General features: G+C 42.3%; 1 protein-coding gene across 2 annotated transcripts in view; it reads left to right on the top strand.

Annotated features, from left to right (window-relative positions):
• The window catches only part of THADA (THADA armadillo repeat containing), a 295,937-nt gene that overhangs the window by 190,922 nt on the left and 85,180 nt on the right, over positions 1-19,835 (top strand). For both annotated transcript variants that reach the window (XM_079792262.1, XM_079792261.1), the window contains exon 30: positions 14,711-14,826. In XM_079792262.1, the coding sequence (XP_079648388.1) occupies positions 14,711-14,826 (116 nt within the window). The remainder of the gene's footprint in view (positions 1-14,710; positions 14,827-19,835) is intronic.

The following is a 19,835-nucleotide window of genomic DNA, read 5'->3' as shown; positions in this document are numbered from 1 at the left end:
GACACAGAGAGAGAGAGACATTGATTTGTTGCCTCCTGCACACATCCCAACTAGGGCTGGGGATTGAGCCTGCAAACGAGATACAGTGCCCATGACCAGAATCAAACCTGAGACCCTTCAATCTGAAGGCCGATGATCTATCCACTGAGCCAAACTGGCTAGGGCTTGATTATCATTTTAATGCCATCTAGTTTCATTATTTTGAAATATATCTGATAACAGATATGAAATCCAGTTAGAAGTTTACCCATGATGATTGTCCAGAGTTTGTCAGCTCAACAAAGAAAATTCCTAAGTGAAAAAGGTGTTTTGATCACTCCCCAGGGATCAGAGGAAACTTCATAAGGGTTGGTTTCACGACCTTTTGTTTCAGTCAGACCTCACGAAATCACCCTTCTCTGAACAAAGTTGCCCTAGTAGGAAACTGGTCTCCAGATTCAGAGAGACCTTACTGTGTGCAGCCTGCCTGTATGACTTCGGGCATCCCACGTCCTCAGCAGCACTGCAGAAGGCAGTTATCAATAAGGGCTATAGAGGCTTTTGCTTCTTAAGACACGGTTTATTTCACAAATCCCAACCATCCAGTAGACTTCTATAATTCCACATAAAATGGATGCAACAGATGTTCCTGGACCTCACTGCTGGAGGTGCTGAATGGCAAATGAACAAACAAATGGAGGAAGGGAGAGGGGGGAGGGGAACCCACCCAAATCTCCTTCCTGGAGCTTAGAGGAATCTTTTTTTCCTTCCTCCATGAGAAAATACAAACTGTTGCTTTATAAACAGTTGTCACTTTTTGACTTATAAAGTTTCAGTCTTTTCCTTTTGTTTACTTTGATGACCTTTGAAATAAGCTGCAACCCAGAGTCAAAAAAATTTCCATGTTCGTTTTTCAGAAAGAGGACTCTGTTGCCACAATGTGCTGTCAGCCGCTGACTCCGAGGCTGGCTGCAACCCAGGCCCAGGTTTGCAGGCCCTTTTCCCCAAACCCCTCACTGGGCAGCTCCAAGTAATTTGGGTTACTGGCCTGAAGGCCAAACAGTTTTCTGTTGGTCAAACTCTCCTATAAAGCAGATTTTATGGCAACTCTAAAATCTGGAAAACACAAATTAACATATTAACTTTGCATTTCCTTTGGCTTTGCTTGCTGAAGAGACAACACTAATGATTTTCCTGCAGTTCTCAAAAAATGCTGCTACCCGCTACCCCTGTGGCCAGCCTTCTTACCCTCAGTGGGCCTCTCCTCTGACACGCTCTCCAAACCTCATTGGGTACAAATCTGAAAAGTCAAAGGAAGAGACTAGGAGAAGCCTTAGAAGTCCTAACTTCCTCTTGGGGGCGTTGAAACGTTCCTTTTCTTTGATTTCTATCTCTTAGTGAAAAATACCATATAGCCACCTGTCCCAATAATTTGTATGTGAATTTTAATACTGAGTATGGAGTTAGGGAATACATGATAAAAAGAACATTACTTAACTTCTATTGTTTCTGATTCCAAAAATAATGCATTCTTCCTTTGTGGTGATAAGACAGTCTGTATGCTCGATTGTCATGGAGGTTGCACAAATCCATGCATGGGATAAAATTGCTCACACACACACACACACACACACACACACACACACACACACACAAATGAATACATGTAAAAAAATGGCAAAATTGAATACGTTAGGTAGCCTAGTTAATAGTAATGTGCCTATGTCAATTTTCTGGTTTTGATATAGTACTGCAATTACATAAGAAGTCACAACTGGGAAAAGATGATTGAAAAGTACAATGCTACTAGTTTTGCAACTTGTTATGAGATTATAATTATTTCTCAAAAAATATTTTTTAAAAAGTATGCTTTTTTACTGTAAAACTTTCTAAATTATAGAAAAATGCAACAAAATTTCACCCCTAAACATTAATTAAAATTTAAAATTAGTTAATTAATCAAAAATAAATATAAATTAAAAATAATAAAATTATCTCAAATTTGACCAACGGGAGCCCATTCCCCCCAAAAAATCACCAAGTAAAAAAATCCCACCCTTACTGTTAATAATTTGGTACCAAAAAAAATGGGATTGTACTATTTTTGCAGCTTGCTTTTTTAATTATCAGGGTGTCTTAGAGATATTTCCATGTTAGTCTATATAAACCTACAACATTCTTGTTAATAGCTGTACAGCTTGGCTTTCTGTGATGTGATACTTGTAGAAATATCCCATTATTTTTTCTATTGGTCCTGTATTGGTTGTTTCTGAATTTTCCTGTTAGAGTCAGTGCTACTGAAGATCATCCTTGGGCATCTATTATCTTTGCCCATACCCCTTTCTGTGAGACAAATTCCTAGAAGTGGGTATTACACTGAAGGAAGTGCATGACTTCCAAGTTGCTGCTTTGTCTAGCTCCAAGGGAGACCACTGTATAGGGGGGAAAAATTCTGTATGTGCAACAAGATGGCCTTGCTGGTTATCCCCTCACCCCCCAAAAAAAAGGTGACAATTTATGTTCCCACCAATGATGAATGAGAGTATTGTTTTCTTACCTAGTTATTAGATGGGGGTTCTACCTACTAATTTTTAAGAAAAATTCTGTACAAATTAATGTTGTTGTTTTTAAATTATTGTTTTAATTGCCCTTCCTTAAACATGAATGAAGTTAAACATGTCTTCATATGTTTATTGGCTATATTTGTATTTCATCTGTGAATTGCTTGTTTATATTCTTTGCTAAATATTTGCAGTTCCCAAAGTGTGTGCCAAAGCTCTGTGGGATATTTTAAATTTGGGAGAGAAACACAATGATGTTTACCATCTGTGAAATATTATGAGAACTACTAGCTTGAAGCAATTTACACTTATCAACATTAGCTTGCACTGCATTCCTTTCGGAGATGCTATATATCTTTGCAAAGTTGAGTATTTGATAGTTGCCGCTATAAAAAGCAAGTACCATGAGAAAATCAATATGGAACAGGAATGAGGGTGGAGTCCAACAATCCCAAGGCTTGGGAAGTTATGAGTAGCCAACAGGCACACATACCCCATTAGTAAGTATTTGTGGTTATTAAGGAATGAAATCAAAATATTTTTTCTTTCAACTTATGTGTATTATTTTTTCAAACAGTTCCTAAGTTGTTAGGGTATAAATACTTATTAGGTTGTTTGGACCTAACTACTTAATAAATGGAACTATTAGGTATTTCTTTTGGCCTAGAGGCACCATGAAAAGATTATTGAGGTGCTAAGGGTGCTATGAATGGCGAAAGTTTGTAACTCCCTGCCATATTTTATTCAATTACTTTCATTTTTGTTATTAATTTGCAAGAGCTTTGTTCCTTAGGGGAATTAGCAAATATTTTACCCCTTTTTCCTTTTACTTTTGAATATTCCTTTTAGTTTTTACTATACAAAAGTTTTCAGTTTTTATGTTGACAGACTTATAAAAAGCCCATTTTTAACCTGAAGATTATAAAACATTTTCCTGTTTTCTTCTAGCATTTTTATAGTGGGTTTTTTTTTTGTTTTGTTTTTTACATTTGATTATTTTCTCCATCTGGAATTTATTTCAATGCAAGACTTTGGGTAGGGATCTAACCATATTATTTCCCAAAGAACTAGTTGGTTGTTTTAATACCATTTATTTAATAAATCAATCTTTTAACTACTATTTAAATATCACTTTTATCACCTTATGTATTTCTAGCAAGTTTATTTCTGGCCCCTCTATTCTTTATCTCTCTTTATAGCACTTACTGTTTTCTACCTTGAATTTTAGTTATTTATGTACATATCTTATTCCCTGCACTAGATCATAAACTTTTTAATATTGATTTCATCTCTATGTCCTATAGCTGCATTCTTTCCTCTTTCCCTCCTCTCCTTCTCTAAATCTTTCTTAAAACTTTTATATAGAAAAATTTAAATTTACACAAATGTAGACGGAATAATGTAATGAGTCCCATGTATCTTAACTATCACTCAGCTGCAGTAATTGTTGATTCTTGACTAATTTTGTTTCATTCATACTACAGTCAATTTCTTTCCTTCTGTATTACTTTAAAGTTAACTATCTTGACTGAACAAATTATCTATTATTTTTCATTAGTAAGGTTTGCTACATTAAAGAATTTCTTATTGATCTAAATATTATCTTTAAGGAAACTCAATAGGTAAAGCTCCAGATATGTAGAAAAGATGAATTATCATAGATAATAAAGCTTCCCCTAAAGAATTTAAACTGGGATTTATTCTATAACTAAATAGTTTGTAATTTAAAATTTTTTATACGTAGCTTTTCAGAAATGTATCTGTGTTCTAAAGCAGTGGTCGCCAACCTTTTGGACCTCATGGACCGATGGTGGTCCACGGACCTCTGGTTGGCGACCACTGTTCTAAAGTTAGGAACTCTTTAGTTAGAACAGGTATTAAATCAGTGTTTTGTAAATTGTTAATTCTTTAAATGCAAGTCTTTGTTTATATGTAAGGTTAAGATTGACTACTTTTGACATAACTTTCTAAACCCAACAGCTCAGGGCCCTTGATGCCTCTTCTGGGTGCCAGATTCCTAATTGAATTGTAAAATTTGGAGCACTGGGCCAGAGATGATTCAGACGAAGCATATACTCAAACTCTTATTTTTTTTTTTTGTTTGTTTGTTTTAAAAGACTTTATTTTTTAATATATATATTTTTTCTTTATTGATTAAGGTATTATAAATGTGTCCTTATTCCCCCATTGTCCCCCCACCCACCCCCAGTCCTGCCCTCACCCTCACCCCCTGTTGTCTGCGTCCATCGCTTATGCTTATATGCATGCATACAAGTCCTTTGGTTGATCTCTCCCCCTTACCCCCACCCTCCCCTACCTTCCCTCTGAGGCTTGAGCATCTGATCGATGCTTCTCTATCTCTGGTTGTTTTTGTTCATCAGTTTATGTTGTTCATTATAATCCACAAATGAGTGAGATCATGTGATATTTATCTTTCTCTGACTGACTTATTCCACTTAGCATAATGCTCTCTTTTTAATACTATGTATTTCCCCCAACCCTTTTGTGTGGAGAGAGTTTAGAGAGGTTTAGTACCACAGCTGCTGGTGTGAATACAGGTTCTGCTTCTACCACTACTGGCAAGGTGGCATGGTAGAATTAGAAGTCAATAAATGCTCTCTTTATTGAGCCCATATGTCTGACAGACAAAGCTACTTGTCCTTGGGGTCCAGGGGCTATGAAAACTAGGACACAGTCCTTTCCTTCAAAGAGCTATACAGGGAAATTGTAGATTGATAGCCATGATGACAGGATTATCATATACATATATTAGTATATGTAATTGAAGCTGAATAGGAAAAAAAAGTAACTCTTAGGGTTGGGGGTGGGGGCAACTGAAGAAAGCTGAGGAAGGTTTTATGGTGGGCCTTACAGCGGAAATGAAATGTCAGTAGGCAGAGTTGGAGAGGATGGAGGAGAAATGGAAGGAACATCCTGCACAGAAAAGCATTTGTAAGTTGTCCAGAATGGGAAGTTGTCTGCCCCAGTGGCCACAGAATAGATACATGAAGGGAGGAAGTAGGTAGGGAGTAAAACTACTAGTAGAAAGGTGAGTTGAGCCTTTAGTGCCCAGCAAATTCTATAGGAGGTTGGAAATTATTGAAGGATTTTGAATTTTGGAGTAATATGATTGGGGTTTGGTTTTAAGATTTCTCTGCAGCCATCTGCAAAATAGGTTTTAGAGGCAAAGACCAGTCAGTTAACTTGTTTCCATCAGAGAGGTGTAAGGTCTTTGGGTTCCTGAACTAGAACTGTGGGGGTGTTAATAGAAAGGAGGGAACGCATTTGAGACAACAAAGTAAATTTCCAGGCTCCTACAGACTTTGTGTCTTTGTAGATTTTAGTCCTTAAAGATATTCGTGGCCTATTTCCTGTGCTTCTTTTCCCCAAACCAGAGTCAGCTAGGAAGTAATTACACTTTGTAGTTAGTGACCTTTTCCCAGCACAGCAAAGTGTCACCTTTTGGGAACTTACCCAGACCTTTCTAAGGATGTGTTCTCATCTGATGAACAGGTTGAGGTCTGGGGAGTAACCACTTGAAATGCTTCCTGGCCTGCACTCCAGCGTGGGGTCAGATTGGTGGGTTCCTGTGGGTGGCACAGGCCCACTGAGCCCTTTCTTGTAGGGATGACCAGGTTGAGTAACTTAAGTGTCCCAGGGTCATGCCCCCAGTCCACACTGACCCTCCCAGGCTGGAAACAGTGGGGCTGTTAATACAAAGATTATGTTGAGCTCTCTGTACAGATGACCTAGGCCGGTACATATACCCAACAAGCACCATGCCCTGCACTGTGGAAGTAAGAGAAAAGGGGTGCTTCTGAGAAGCCTGTGGTCCCGTTGGAGATAAGATTGATATGCCTGAAGCCGAGAACAATTAAACTCTAACCCACATTTTAATAATTAGAAATGACAAATAAGTTAGAAAACTTCTCTCTCTTGCTTTCCCACCTACACACACACACACACACACACACACACACACACACACACACACACAGCCTGCCTTTTAAATGATTTTTGCTGTATCCATTTCCCGACAGTTATATGATTAGGCATGTTTCTGTGAATTAGAAAGTTTAGATTCCTCCCTCAGTCATCCCCCTACTCACACCACTGCCCCCCTTCAGTCTGACTTAAAGCCATAAAATACTTCTGCCTGCCTGCCTTTAGTTCTGTTTGTATGAATTAAGTCGACAGGATAAATATTCACATTCCCAGCGACAGGCTGAAACAATGTTTGCCTGTTCTGCCCAGTGAGTCGAGAAAAAAAGGGGGCCTGACATCACCCTATACTGTACATTCCCGGCATAGATCATTTATTTAAGTCCCTGAAAAAATACAGATGTTTTACCAGCCGAAATAAAATCCTGTGTAAACACTGAGCTCGGAAAAATGTGGCTCTGACTTAGTTGTGGGGGTTGGAACAACGGGGTAGGGAGGGGGGGGTGAGAAGAGCTAGGCAAAATAGCAGATGCAGAAATTTTATACTTGGCTGAATGTGATAGGGACAAAAGTGTTCGTCCCCAGTCTGCATGCTGCAAAAGAAGAATAGAATTTGTTTTTAAGAAAATACAGTTGCAAACGTGGATAGGTCTGTTGCTCTTCAGAGTTTGGGATTGTCAGTGATTACGATAACATTAACCCACTTGTATCTGACCTCTGAAATGAGCGTCTTTTTTCTCATTGGGGTTGTCCTTTTTCCTGACCTGCCTACCCCGGTCCTGTTATTGCTGGAGCCTGCTGGTTCCTGGCGCTCACCTGCTGTTGATTTTATAAGGGGGAAAACTGCCTGGAAGCCATGCTTGGTGAAGAGGAAAACCCATCTCAGCGTCGCATTCCCAAACAGCCATCTATCATCTTGATCTTGTCTAACACAAGTCACTATTTTAGTCCAGCAGCATAAACCAGACATATTTTACTGGTGCAGTGCAAGTTTTTTCAGGATCTGCCTCATGACTCTTCTTAGACCTGTGGTATTTATTCAAAGAGCATTACATTTGCTCTGTGGAGTCACTTTTAAGATTCAAAGCTGCCAAAACGGACCCCATGTTTTACACAGATGGTTGGAAACTCCCCTGAGTCTCCCTGTGTTTAGAGTGGGAATGGGGGTGGGCACAGCGTAACTGCTTCCAGGTTCTCCAGACTTTTCTTAGATCCTCCCAGAGTTTCATTTAGACATGCATCTCAGGGGCCAGAAATTTAGACCCTTCCTTGTCAGGGCAGGGACGATCGCCTCATCTCTCGGCAGTCCCAGCCTGATAGTCCCGAGCCTGTGATGGTCCCAGCCTGATAGTCCCGAGCCTGTGATGGTCCCGAGCCTGTGGTATTCCCAGCCTGTGGTAGTCCCATCCTGTGGTAGTCCCAGCCTGTGATGGTCCCAGCCTGTGATGGTCCCAGCCTGTGGTATTCCCAGCCTGTGATGGTCCCAGCCTGTGGTAGTCCCAGCCTGTGATGGTCCCAGCCTGTGATAGTCCCAGCCTGTGATGGTCCCAGCCTGTGGTAGTCCCAGCCTGTGGTGGTCCTAGCCTGTGATGGTTCCAGCCTGTGATGGTCCCAGCCTGTGATGGTCCCGAGCCTGTGGTGGTCCCAGCCTGTGATGGTCCCGAGCCTGTGGTGGTCCCAGCCTGTGATGGTCCCAGCCTGATAGTCCCAGCCTGTGATGGTCCCAGCCTGTGATGGTCCCAGCCTGTGGTGGTCCCAGCCTGTAATGGTCCCCAGCCTGTGATGGTCCCAGCCTGTGATGGTCCCCAGCCTGTGATGGTCCCAGCCTGTGATGGTCCCCAGCCTGTGATGGTCCCAGCCTGTGATGGTCCCAGCCTGTGATGGTCCCCAGCCTGTGATGGTCCCAGCCTGTGATGGTCCCAGCCTGTGATGGTCCCAGCCTGATAGTCCCAGCCTGTGATGGTCCCAGCCTGTGATAGTCCCAGCCTGTGATGGTCCCAGCCTGTGATGGTCCCAGCCTGTGGTGGTCCCAGCCTGTGATGGTCCCCAGCCTGTGGTGGTCCCAGCCTGTGATGGTCCCAGTCTGTGGTAGTCCCAGCCTGTGATGGTCCCAGCCTGTGATGGTCCCAGCCTGTGATGGTCCCAGCCTGTGATGAGCCCAGCCTGTGATAATCCCCAGCCTGTGATGGTCCCAGCCTGTGATGGTCCCAGCCTGTGATGGTCCCAGCCTGTGATGGTCCCCAGCCTGTGATGGTCCCAGCCTGTGATGGTCCCAGCCTGATAGTCCCAGCCTGTGATGGTCCCAGCCTGTGATGGTCCCAGCCTGTGATGGTCCCAGCCTGTGATGGTCCCCAGCCTGTGATGGTCCCAGCCTGTGATGGTCCCAGCCTGTGATGGTCCCAGCCTGTGATAGCCCTGGTGATGCTGTTTGGTCCGCACTCAGTTGCTTGCTGTGTGCTTTTAGTCTCTTTCTGACTGAATCACAACTGTCTTAAATCAACACCACTTTCTCCTGTTTCTTTTGTCGAAGACGCCTCCAAATCCACTCAGCTTTTCTAAAGGGCCTCCCATAGCTAGAGGTAAACAGCTGCCCTGCTTGTCCCAGTGTGATTAGTAGGTGTACCGGTTATTAATGGCGAATTTTGTAATGAAAGAAAACACGATCATTTCAAGAGAATCATCAAAAGTGCTTTATTCAAAGTTGTGTCCATCGCTAGCTGCACATTTCCCCATCTTTCAGGTAATTTGTGGATACCGTCCCAGTAGAACTTCCCTTGTTTTGAGGCAAACCATTCAGAGACCCAATTTCCCACTTCTTCGTACATTTTGAAGTGCTGCTCAGAAAGTGCGTGTGCCGTCGATCGGAACAAGTGGTAATCTGAAGGAGCAAGGTCTGGTGAATACGGCAGTTGGGTTAATACTTGCCAGGCAAGATCTTTTAACGTGTCTTTAACTGGTTTTGAAGTGTGTGGTGGTGCGTCATCATGAAGCAAAATTACTTTGCCATGTCTTTGGCACATTCTGGTCGTTTCACGATCAAAGCGTGATTAGAATTGATTATTTGTTGTCAGTAGGGATCAGTATTAACAGTTTCACCTGGTTTTAGAAGCTCATAATACCACACCTTCCTGGTGCCACCAAACGCAGAGCATTGTCTTCTTTCCGAAGTGATTTGGCCTTGCAGTCCATGTTGATGGTTTACCTGGATCAACCCATGATTTGGTGCATTTGGGATTCTCAAAATAAATCCACTTTTCATCGCCAGTCACAATTGGATGCAAAAAAGACTTTCTTTCGTGCCGTTGAAGCAACATTTTACTGATGACTTTTCGGTTTTCCATTTGATGTGGCACCCATTTTCCTTCCTTTAAAATCTTTCCCATTGCTTGTAAACAATCGGAAATTGTTTGCTGAGCAACGTTTAATCTTTCTGCAAGTTGTTTTTGAGTTTGACACGCATCTTCATCCAATCATGCTTGTAATTGTTGGGCTTCAAACTTTTTCGGTTGACCTGGACTTTCTTTGTCTTTCACATCGAAATTATCACTTTTAAAGCATTTAAACCAGCGTTCACAAGTATCTTGAGATGGAGCATGTTCACCATAAGCTTCCCGAAGTATTCAGCAGCATTTTTCTTCAAAATAATGAATTATAACCCCCCCACAAATGCTCATTTTTTGGCACGAAATTCGACATTTTTAAGTGTAAAAATATCTATGATGTTAACACCTTCAGCAAATTCGACATATGAAGTTTTGAAGCTTGTTGTCAATACAACAAAATAGCATACATATGAAATCGCATATATATCAACATATGTGTAACTCCATCTATTGAAAAAAAATCCACATTATTAACCAGTACACCTAGTATTAATAGAGCGCCTCTCCCCTCTCAGAAGACTTCCTGGTTTGTACAATGTACTGCCTTCCTTAGAGCAGTTATCACTGGACATTCCTAACCAAACTCATTAAACCCCCTTCCTCATTCCCCAAACGGCTACATGTGCTCTTGTGATCCCTGTCTTCAAGGGTGGGCCTCCAGCACCAGCTGCCTGAGTTAAGAGTCTCTTTCTTGACTCTCAACTCGATGTCTAGAGCAGTTGCCAAGTCCTGCCTCTTTAGCCTCCAAAGTCTCTCAAATGTATCCTTTTCTCTTCGTTCCACTGCTGCTATTGTTTAGATTGGGGTGTCACAAATTCAGTCCTGTCTGTTTCAGGCAAGTAAGTGAACAAGGCGGGTGGATATAAACATGCAGCCCTCTTGATACATCTTTTGTCTTCAAACTTTGGGTGGAGATTTGGGTTCAGTAAATATTGCATTTCCTCTTGATTCTACATAAGTGGGGTGGGAGGAGAGCATGAGATAAGTGATAAACGACCTTGACACTCCACCCAAGCGACCTGGGTACTGGTCAGTAGTGGGGACAGTGGGGACCCTGAGCATGCATTTCTTGTCAAAGGGGCCAGCTGCTGCTCCTCAGCCCAGGCCCAATGGCTCTGTGGGAGTGTGGCCCCAAGATGGCAGATGTTTTGATTTTTCAAAAGAAATTGGAAATCGGGATGATTTTGATGTGAAATCTCCCAGTTCATAAAAGATAGTTTAAAAATATCGTGCAGATCAAATAAAACATCTGCAGCCATTTTTTGTCCAAAAGCTCTTGGTTTTCAGCCTCTGGTTTCACCCCTCACCACCTTCTGACTGGACTATGGCAGTAGTGTTGGTCATGTTGCCCATTAATCCAGCCTCTACACCGCCCTGGCCTTTTGCCCCCCAAGTTACAGATCTGATCACTTAAAAGCTACTAAGAACAGAACACACATTCCTTGATGTTGCATTTAAGATCTGTCTCCAGCTCTGTCTCCTCCCACCCTCCACACACACCCTGGCTGTGCTTTCGTCACGCACAGCTACATGCTGTCCCCTGAGCAGTCCCAGTATTTTTAACTAATAGCTCTTTTTAGAACAATTTTAGGTTTACAGAAAAACTGAGCAGGTCCTCCCAGTCCCCTCTCCCAAGTTTTCTCCTACTATTAATATTTTGCATTAGAGGGCAAGTTTGTTACAATTAATACATTTTCATTAACTAAAGTCCATAGTTTATAGTAAGGCTTACTCTTTTTGTTGGGAATACCAATATTTTAAGACCCTTAAAAAATGTTTTTATAATTCACATTTCTCTGTTTGTACATTATTCTCCCAATTCTGGCAAGATTTTTTTCAAGGCCAAATATGAATGTCACTTTCTACAAAGCCTTCTCTTACTGTTTATTTCAGGAATGGGGGCTGGGAAGAAGGGAGCAGACAGAAAAAGGAAGAGAAGTAACTTTTTTTTTTCAGGTGCCTAGTGTGTGCCAAATACTATATATTCTTTTAAATCCCTCTATAATCCTATAATATAGATGTTATTATCGATGTTAACCTGTTTCTGTGAGTTGCCCAAAGCCCGGATAGTAACTAGGTTGACGCCCGTGTCCACCTGGCTCCAAAGTGTGTGTTGCGCCCATTTTTCCCCCCTAGGGCTGCATTCTTACCACTAATCTAGCCTCCTGCCTTCCCCACTAGATCAGAAATCCACTGGAGTGCCAGTTACTCAGCTCAGTGTCTCCACTCCCACGAAGGCGGGGGTGGGGTGGGGTGGCACATACTGCAGCTCCAAACCCATGAGCTTGTGTCCTAAAGGCAGAGTTAGTATCGGAAGAGGCACCAGATACTGAAATCAGTTCAGCAAATGGTTGTTGAACTCCCGCTGTGCCTGGACTTGGTACAGGCTGAGGTCAGGAAGCAGAGGAAGTGGCGGCGGCTGTATCTCCCCGCCAGGCAGAGTCAGGAAGCTGTTGATTCTCCGTTTATCCAGGACTAGAATGTGAGCTGTAGGGGAGCAGGGACTCTATTCTCTGCTGTGACTCCCAGGACAGTCCATAGTGGTGATAGCTCTTTAATAAATATCTGTGGCCGGAATGTTTGAGTCCCATTGCAAATTGGGGACACGGAAAGTGACTACTCGACTGCTCGACTGCTCGCAGCTCTCATGTGCGTTCAGTTAGTCATCAGTCTCAGTTCCGGCAGCTTGGGGTTCTCCACGTTTGGTGCAGGGCAGCCCTGTATTATAGGCAGTTTCCAAATTATCCCAAGCCTGGGCTCGACCACACTCCGAGTTCTTCGTTCCTGGTGAATGACCAAGATCACAATTGTTGTGTGGTGTGTACCCAAGGTGACAGAATTGATGGACCTGCTAGGCTGATTTTCATAAACTAGAGCTACCAAGCGTTTCAAAAACAGCCTTGTTTTTGCCAAGTAAGGTGAGCAAATATAGGACTAAGTTTAAACATCCATCAGGAGTTATTTTTGAAGCGATTGCTTCTAAATGAGAGGCATTTGAAAATCTCACAGCTTTCTTTACAAGTAAGTTCCACAGTCATGTATTTTGCTGGTGTCTGCTGATTAATTACGATCCTGTGACACCATGAAAAGCCCTGGTGGTTGGGTCTGTGCAGCTGTGGAGAAAAGTAAAGCGAGGCCCAGTGATGTTGCCAAGTCTTTCAGGCTGGTGGGATTCAGGCAGAGGAAGGTATTTTTTTCACTCTGGCAGTCACCACATAAGAACAGAAGCCCCAGCCAGACCCATTTCTCCAGACTTCAGGACGGGTGGTTTGGGTCCCCATGGGGGTGTGGTGAAGCAGTGATATTCGATCTGTTGCTTCTGAAATAACAGGCCCATTATTAGAGAAAGCATTTTCAGTTTCCATTAGGACATGTGTGCATTCTCCTGTCCAGTTACTTCTGTTTAGAAAAAAAATAGTGGTTACATAATTTTTTTAAAAGATTTTTTATTGATTTTTAGAGAGAGAGGAAGGGAGGAGAGAGAGAAATGTCGATGTGAGAGGGGGGACATCAATTGGCTGCCTCCTGCATGCTCCCTACCGGGGATCGAACCAGCAACCTCTTGGTGCATAGAATGACACCCAACCAACTGAGCCACACGGTCCAGGGCACATACAGTAAATTCATCACAATTTATTTTTTCTCTAAACAAAAGGTGGTCAGTATATACTTGTTGTTGGTAATTACAGATGTCTGACCCCAGAAAACCTGCCAAGTCCTACTTGTTTAGGGTCTGATGACTGTAGGTCTCTTTTATCTTGGCTCCTTGCTTTTCTCTACTCCATTCCATATATAACTCTCAATTTATGCCCCTCGTTGACATGAGAGAAAAAGAAAAACTTGAATTTTATTGCTGAGAAAGAATCTCTGCAGCTCTGGTGAAGGGTACAGTAGGGAAAGAAAACAAACTGAGTTTTAAAATAGCCTTTCAAAGTTCTTCATGTGTTTATCTGCACTTGCTTTGCTCACCCACCTCCTCCTTGATTAAGATAAGGGCGACTGAAGGATTTCTCTGACATGCGTCTTTCTCCTTGGCACTGGGCAAGGTCAGAGGATCTCATCCAAGCCCTTGTCCACTTTCTTTCTCTTCTGCAGGTTTGTACTCCTCACAAAGGCCTCGTTGATGTCATATCGGAGCGTGAATCCATGACACACATAGGTGGGCATGCACACTTGCACGTGCCCCGTGTCATGTGTCTGCGGGAACTGTGGCCTTTGTCCTAAATATAGGCATCTAGAGAGAGAACAGGATATGTCTTTCTCTGCTCAATTCTAATATGTAATGTCATGTAAGAGTGAGAAAGTGGGGTCTGTCTGCCTTGCTGCCTCCACTCCTGACATCTCAGCAAAGATCTGCTAAAAAATCTGAATAGTTTACAGACGTCGCTGTGGAGTGTTTGCAAAGGCAAGCGTCCTTGTGGCCTGTTTCTTTAGCCAAGTCTGTTCCGATAAACCCAGACATGTAAACCAGTTAGATTCTCAGACTTAGGCTTTAAGAGGTACGTTTTTTATGAGTGACTGCTAACATAGAGAAAGATGTTTGCATTTCTTTGCTAAAATCAACTTATAGGTTGTTTGTAACTAGTAAGCTCTCGTATCAAATGATTGTCTGCTCACCTTTCTTTGGAAACATGTATGGAACCCAAAGCACAGGTACGTGGGTTCCTTACCACTTGCTAAATCCTCCAAAACCAACAAGCTTTTTGCAAAGAGACCAGAGCCACATTCTGCAGGTGTCTGTTTTCTTTGAGGGGAATATTTGGAGGAAACCTAAAAGGGAGGAACTTGCATTTAGAAAAAATATATTTTCACAGCAGACATTGCTTTTTCTCTCTTTTGGTTTAGGTTTTTCATTTGTTACAAGCCTTCTCAGACTCCAAACACAGAATGAATGCGCACTTTCAGCAGGAGCTGGCTGATGTTGCTGTTTGTACCACAGCCAAACTCTGGCTGGCCAAGAGGTATGTTACAACCCCTCATGAGCAAGGAGTTATCAGGGGTTAGGAATACATTGGAGAATTGCTGTTTCTAGTTGTGGGAGTTTTAAACGTCATTGGCATGAGTTTTCTAAACTTATTAGAGTATTTATCTTTTTAGAACTTTGGGTTGTGGTGAAGAAAGAAAAATATTTTCTTGACAATTTTTCTAAAGCTGCTGTGTGGCTGGGGGGCATGTAATATGGCTTTTTATCTCTCCACCAATCAGCTTATTTTTATTAATACCTGCTATGTGCCCAACCCTGTGTTAGATAGTATAACAATGAAAGGCAGTAATTGATGAAATCGTGGGGTACAAACTCTTAGGTGCCGTAGCAACTCAGAGAGTAGAGATTGATATAAGACTTGAGCAGACACTGGGGGATAGATGGGCGTGAATAAGAAGAGATGGGCATTGCCTTTTTAAGTAGTAAGTAGAATAGCTTGAATAAGCAAGGCAAAGAAGAGTAGATACATTTTGTTCTTCCTCCTGGCCATTAGTTTATTCTAGAATGTTCACATTTTTCTGTGTGAAAAACGGAGTGAAAGAATATCTCGTTTACTTCATAGGAAATCCTCTCTGTAACACTGTGTTCAAATCAATGTTGGACAGTGATGTTGCGAGGACCCCGGTGTGTCCTCTGTAAGTTCCAGCAGAGGCAGTCTAGTGGAAGACCACATGCTACCACATCCCATGCTGCGTATGTTGTGTTTGATTAAGAGTCTATATGTTGGTTGCCTAACATAACGGCCTCTTTTTCAATTTTTTAAAAAATATGCTTTTGTTCACTTTTGTTGGGCTTCCCACCTTATATGACAAAGCAAGTGATGGGTAGTATGAGGCCTGCAATTCAGTGTAATCCAACAAAGTACTGTTGAGCACAGACTACACACTAACCTTTGTGTTAGGAGAGGTAGGGATGCAGATTTAGAAGAACTAGTCCTGGCTTCAAGGAGCTTACATCCAGGAGATGAAAAGATGTGTAAATAAATAATTTTCATCCCATATGGTAAGTGTGATAATAAATGTATGTAGGAAGTACAGAAGTAGCCCAAAGGAGGGGCAGGGGAGACCCAGCATTGCACCCTTCATGAGATGAGAGGAATTTTGCTAAGTGTCCAGAGCAGGGGGAAGGGGGGCATTCTAGGCTCAGGTAATGTCTTAGGCAAAGACATGGCAGTATAAAGTGGCAGAGTGAGTGTAAAGAACTCTTCTGGTTTAAGCATAAGGTACATGTGGCAGAAAATGAAGCTGAAGAGCCCTGGCCAGAGTGGCTCAGCTGGTTGAAGCATTGTCTCATACACCAAAAGGTTGTGGGTTCAATTCCCAAGTTGGGGCACATACCCAGGTTGTAGGTGCAATCCCCAGTTGGGGTAACCAGTTGATGTTTCTCTGTCACATCGATGTTTCTCTCCCTCTCCCTTCCTCTCTCTAAAATCAATAAAAACATATCCTTAAAAAACAAAAAAGAAAGGAAAGGTAGCTGAAGAAATACTTGAACCACACATTAAAAAATTCTAAAGGAAACCTTTAGTGAAAGGGAGCCAGTGAAGGATTTCTCCATGTGTGGATGTGAGTCTCCATATTTTTCTAAGCACCTACAGCTTTGGACAGGGATATTGATGGGCAAATTCTTTAGTGTCTGAAATGCCAATAAAGTGATAGTTAACCTCTCATTTATAGTCCAATTTTTTTCCTCTCTCTCTTTTATTGAAAGAGTAGGAGTTGATGGCCCTAGCTGGGTTGGCTCAGTGGATAGAGCATTGGCCTGCGGACTCCATTCCAGTCAAGGGCACATGACCGGGTTTCGGGCTTTATCCCCAATAGGGGCCATGCAGGAGGCAGCTGATTAATGATTCTCTCTCATCATCAATGTTTCTATCTCTCTCTCCCTCTTTCTTCCTCTCTCTGAAATCAATAAAAGCGTATTTTAAAAAAGAATAGGAGTTGATACACCATAAACCACTTCCATGGGCCTAGTATCGTTTGACTTCTGTGTGGCTTCTAGACAACTTCCCCCAGATGCTTTTTTCAGAACAAGGAACTGTTTATTACATTTGTGCTCTTCTGTGTTTACCAATTCATAGGCCAGACCCTCCAGCTATTATTTCTAGGTTATTAGGAAGTCAGGGCTCTCCAGAAACCATGCTATTGAAACCCCTGCTTCCAGCCTGACTGTCCCAAGACAATACTGAATCTCCTGTTCTTAAAGTTCGCTGAGGAAGGAGTTTCTGCCCCCTTAGCTTGCTACCTTTTCATGGGTTTCATAGAAGTTCTTCATTCACTGGCTTGATGGGCCAGTTCCTTCTGTTTGGATAGGAAGAAGGAGACAGAGTAGCAGGCCAGCCATCTGAATGGACCTTCATGTTGTGCAGTGCCTGAAGATGGATGACAAAGCTGGAGAAGTCCTTCTGGCCTCCTTTACCCTTCCCTGTGATTCCATTGCAGTTTTCTAATCAGGCTTTTCATCATCATCACCCCCACCCATCTTCTCTGATTTTTCTCCATGATTTTCCAGCCCTAGAAAACAAAGGCATGAATCACTGCAATTCACTGGGTTTCCACCTTCCTTGCTGAGAGTCCAGGAAAGCCACTTATTATGTTTCCAGTACAGTCAACACTTTATTATCCAAGTGTGAACTTTACACTTTGTGGGTGGTCTGTAGATGGTTCCTAACACCAGCCTTCCTCTTACTACCCAACACACTTTTACCATATTAACCAGCATGTGTTCGGGGCCTAAAATAACGTTTGGGAGGAAAACACATTGCCAGAACACAATGCATTCCAAAGGCATGGATCAGTTTTTCTGTATTATTCACACCATTGTCACAGCAACCTTGAGGTTCCTGCATAAGAAAGTATAGAACAGGATATAAGTGATGAAGCCTCAGTCTATCACACGCCTGCCCTGTCCCTGAGGTCCTCTTGAGAGTGTTGCTACAGGAGGTGTCTGTCTGCACTTACAGCTCCTTGCTCACATGAGCTCTGGGGCCTAGTGGGCCCTTCTCAAAGCCAACCCTGTCCTCACATTCTCACCTGCCTTTCCCGGGGAAGACGTTACAGTGCACAGTATTCCAGCTTCCTCTGCTGAAGAGGCTCCTTTATGTCCCTCACAGTTTACCCATGAAAGAGGAATCAATGTTCCTTTGTGCCTCCTAAGGACTTTCTGTATCTTTTGATATAAACTATGAAACATTAATGTTATTGAGGAAAAATAGCTGGTTTAAATTTTAGCACCAGCACCTTTTTTCCCCCCTCTATTTGATCATCAGCCTGAGTTCATTCAGTCCAGTAAGTACAAAAACATTAGCAAGGATGCCATTTATGTGTCCTTTTATGCCGAAAGAAGAGTGTGTGTGTGTAAGTTCATTGGAGCCATTGGATAACCAATTCAGTTTTTAAAATTTTGACCCTGAAATTGGGGCACATAAAATAAAGACTTTTGTCATATATTTCTGTTTTGACTTTTCAAGATTAATAGGGATTTATATGAGGTGATTAAGCAATAGCCATGGAGTTGTTGGGGAATTTGGGGTGATGAATGGCCAGCTGGCAACATGGCCTGAGCGGAGGACTGGGCTTCTGCTCTTACAGGCCGCTTTTCATTCCAAGATGTCAAAGTCTTTATAGAAATCAGCTCATTAATCCTGCAAGTCCCTTTCTTCCCCTTTTTCCTCCATTCCTCCCTCCTCAATCCAGTTTACTGTCTCTCTCATGGTGTGAAGGCAGTTTACCATCTATTGGAGGAAAACTAAGCTGATCCAGATCAGACACAGTGAGAACAGGGGTCAGCCGCTGTCCCAGAGAAGCTGGCTGTGGGTGTCCCAGAAGAGGAGGCAGCACAGTCCCAGATCACGGCCCGTCTGCCACCCTGGCTGTTCGCAGGCTCCAGCTCCACTGTCCCAGCTGGATCATAGGCTCTGCCTGAATAGGAAGGACTTTCTTAAAGTCTTGTCAAGCCCTGGCTGGTGTACTCAGTGGTTAGGCATCAACCCAGGCACCAAAGGGCACATACTTGGTTTACAGGATGCATACAGGAGGCAACCAATCAATGTGTCTCACATCTCTCTCTCTCTCTCTTCCCTTCCTCCCTCCCTCCCTTCCACTCTATAAAAGCAATGGAAAAAATATCCCAGGTGAGGATTAATAACAACAACAACAACAACAATAATAAAAGCCCTGACAAGCAGGACTAAGAGGAGAAAAGATTTATTTACTTTGAGAAAATTACTATTATATTGGGCTTAACATTTTTTAGATGTCAATTTGGTTATCTAGTGTTTCCTTCAGTTATAAAAAGAAAAAAAAAATAAGTGTGGGTGTGCTTTATTTTAATAAATGTGGTGAACTAAATGGACTACCAGACTATACAATGGATGATGTGATGAACAGGAAGAAAGACATGTCCTACTAAATCTTTTCTTTTTTTTTATTTTCTTACCTTTTATTTCTTGATAGTCAGTGTTGTATATGCTTATCATAGAAAATTGGTCAAGTATAAAATGTGGAAGAGAAGTTAATATAAGTCTATTTTTACCGACATCCAGAGGTTTTTAAACCTACGGATGCCAGGTCTGACCTTTGATTTTTTTTGGTTTAGGGTGTTGCCCAATCTCCAGGAGATTCTAAAATGCAGTCAGATTGAGAACTGCTGATGTTTTCTTGTGCATTCTTGTGTCTCTCATCGCCCTGAGGGAGGGGGTCAAGGATGAGTATTGGGTAAAATAGCAGTCATGCTAGAGGGCACTTGTATTTTTCTTCTGAGACCAATGATTCATTGGAGAAAGATGGATTGACAGTTTCTCTAGCCTGCTTCCCAGGAGATGTAGCCATTAAAACTTTAGTTCCACAGATGTGCCAGTGTGAGGGCCATACTATTGTTTCATATATGGGTGGATTTCTGAGGTTGGTTATGTCAATTGCTCTTAAAAATACCCATTTAAATCTGATAATCTGTTGTGGTTGATTGTCCTGGAAGTTCATGGCCCAT

This window comes from Cnephaeus nilssonii (genome assembly GCF_951640355.1).
Source record: "Cnephaeus nilssonii genome assembly, chromosome: 15".
NCBI classification, from domain to species: Eukaryota; Metazoa; Chordata; class Mammalia; order Chiroptera; family Vespertilionidae; genus Cnephaeus; species Cnephaeus nilssonii.
This window is presented reverse-complemented; position numbering and strand designations above follow the sequence as displayed.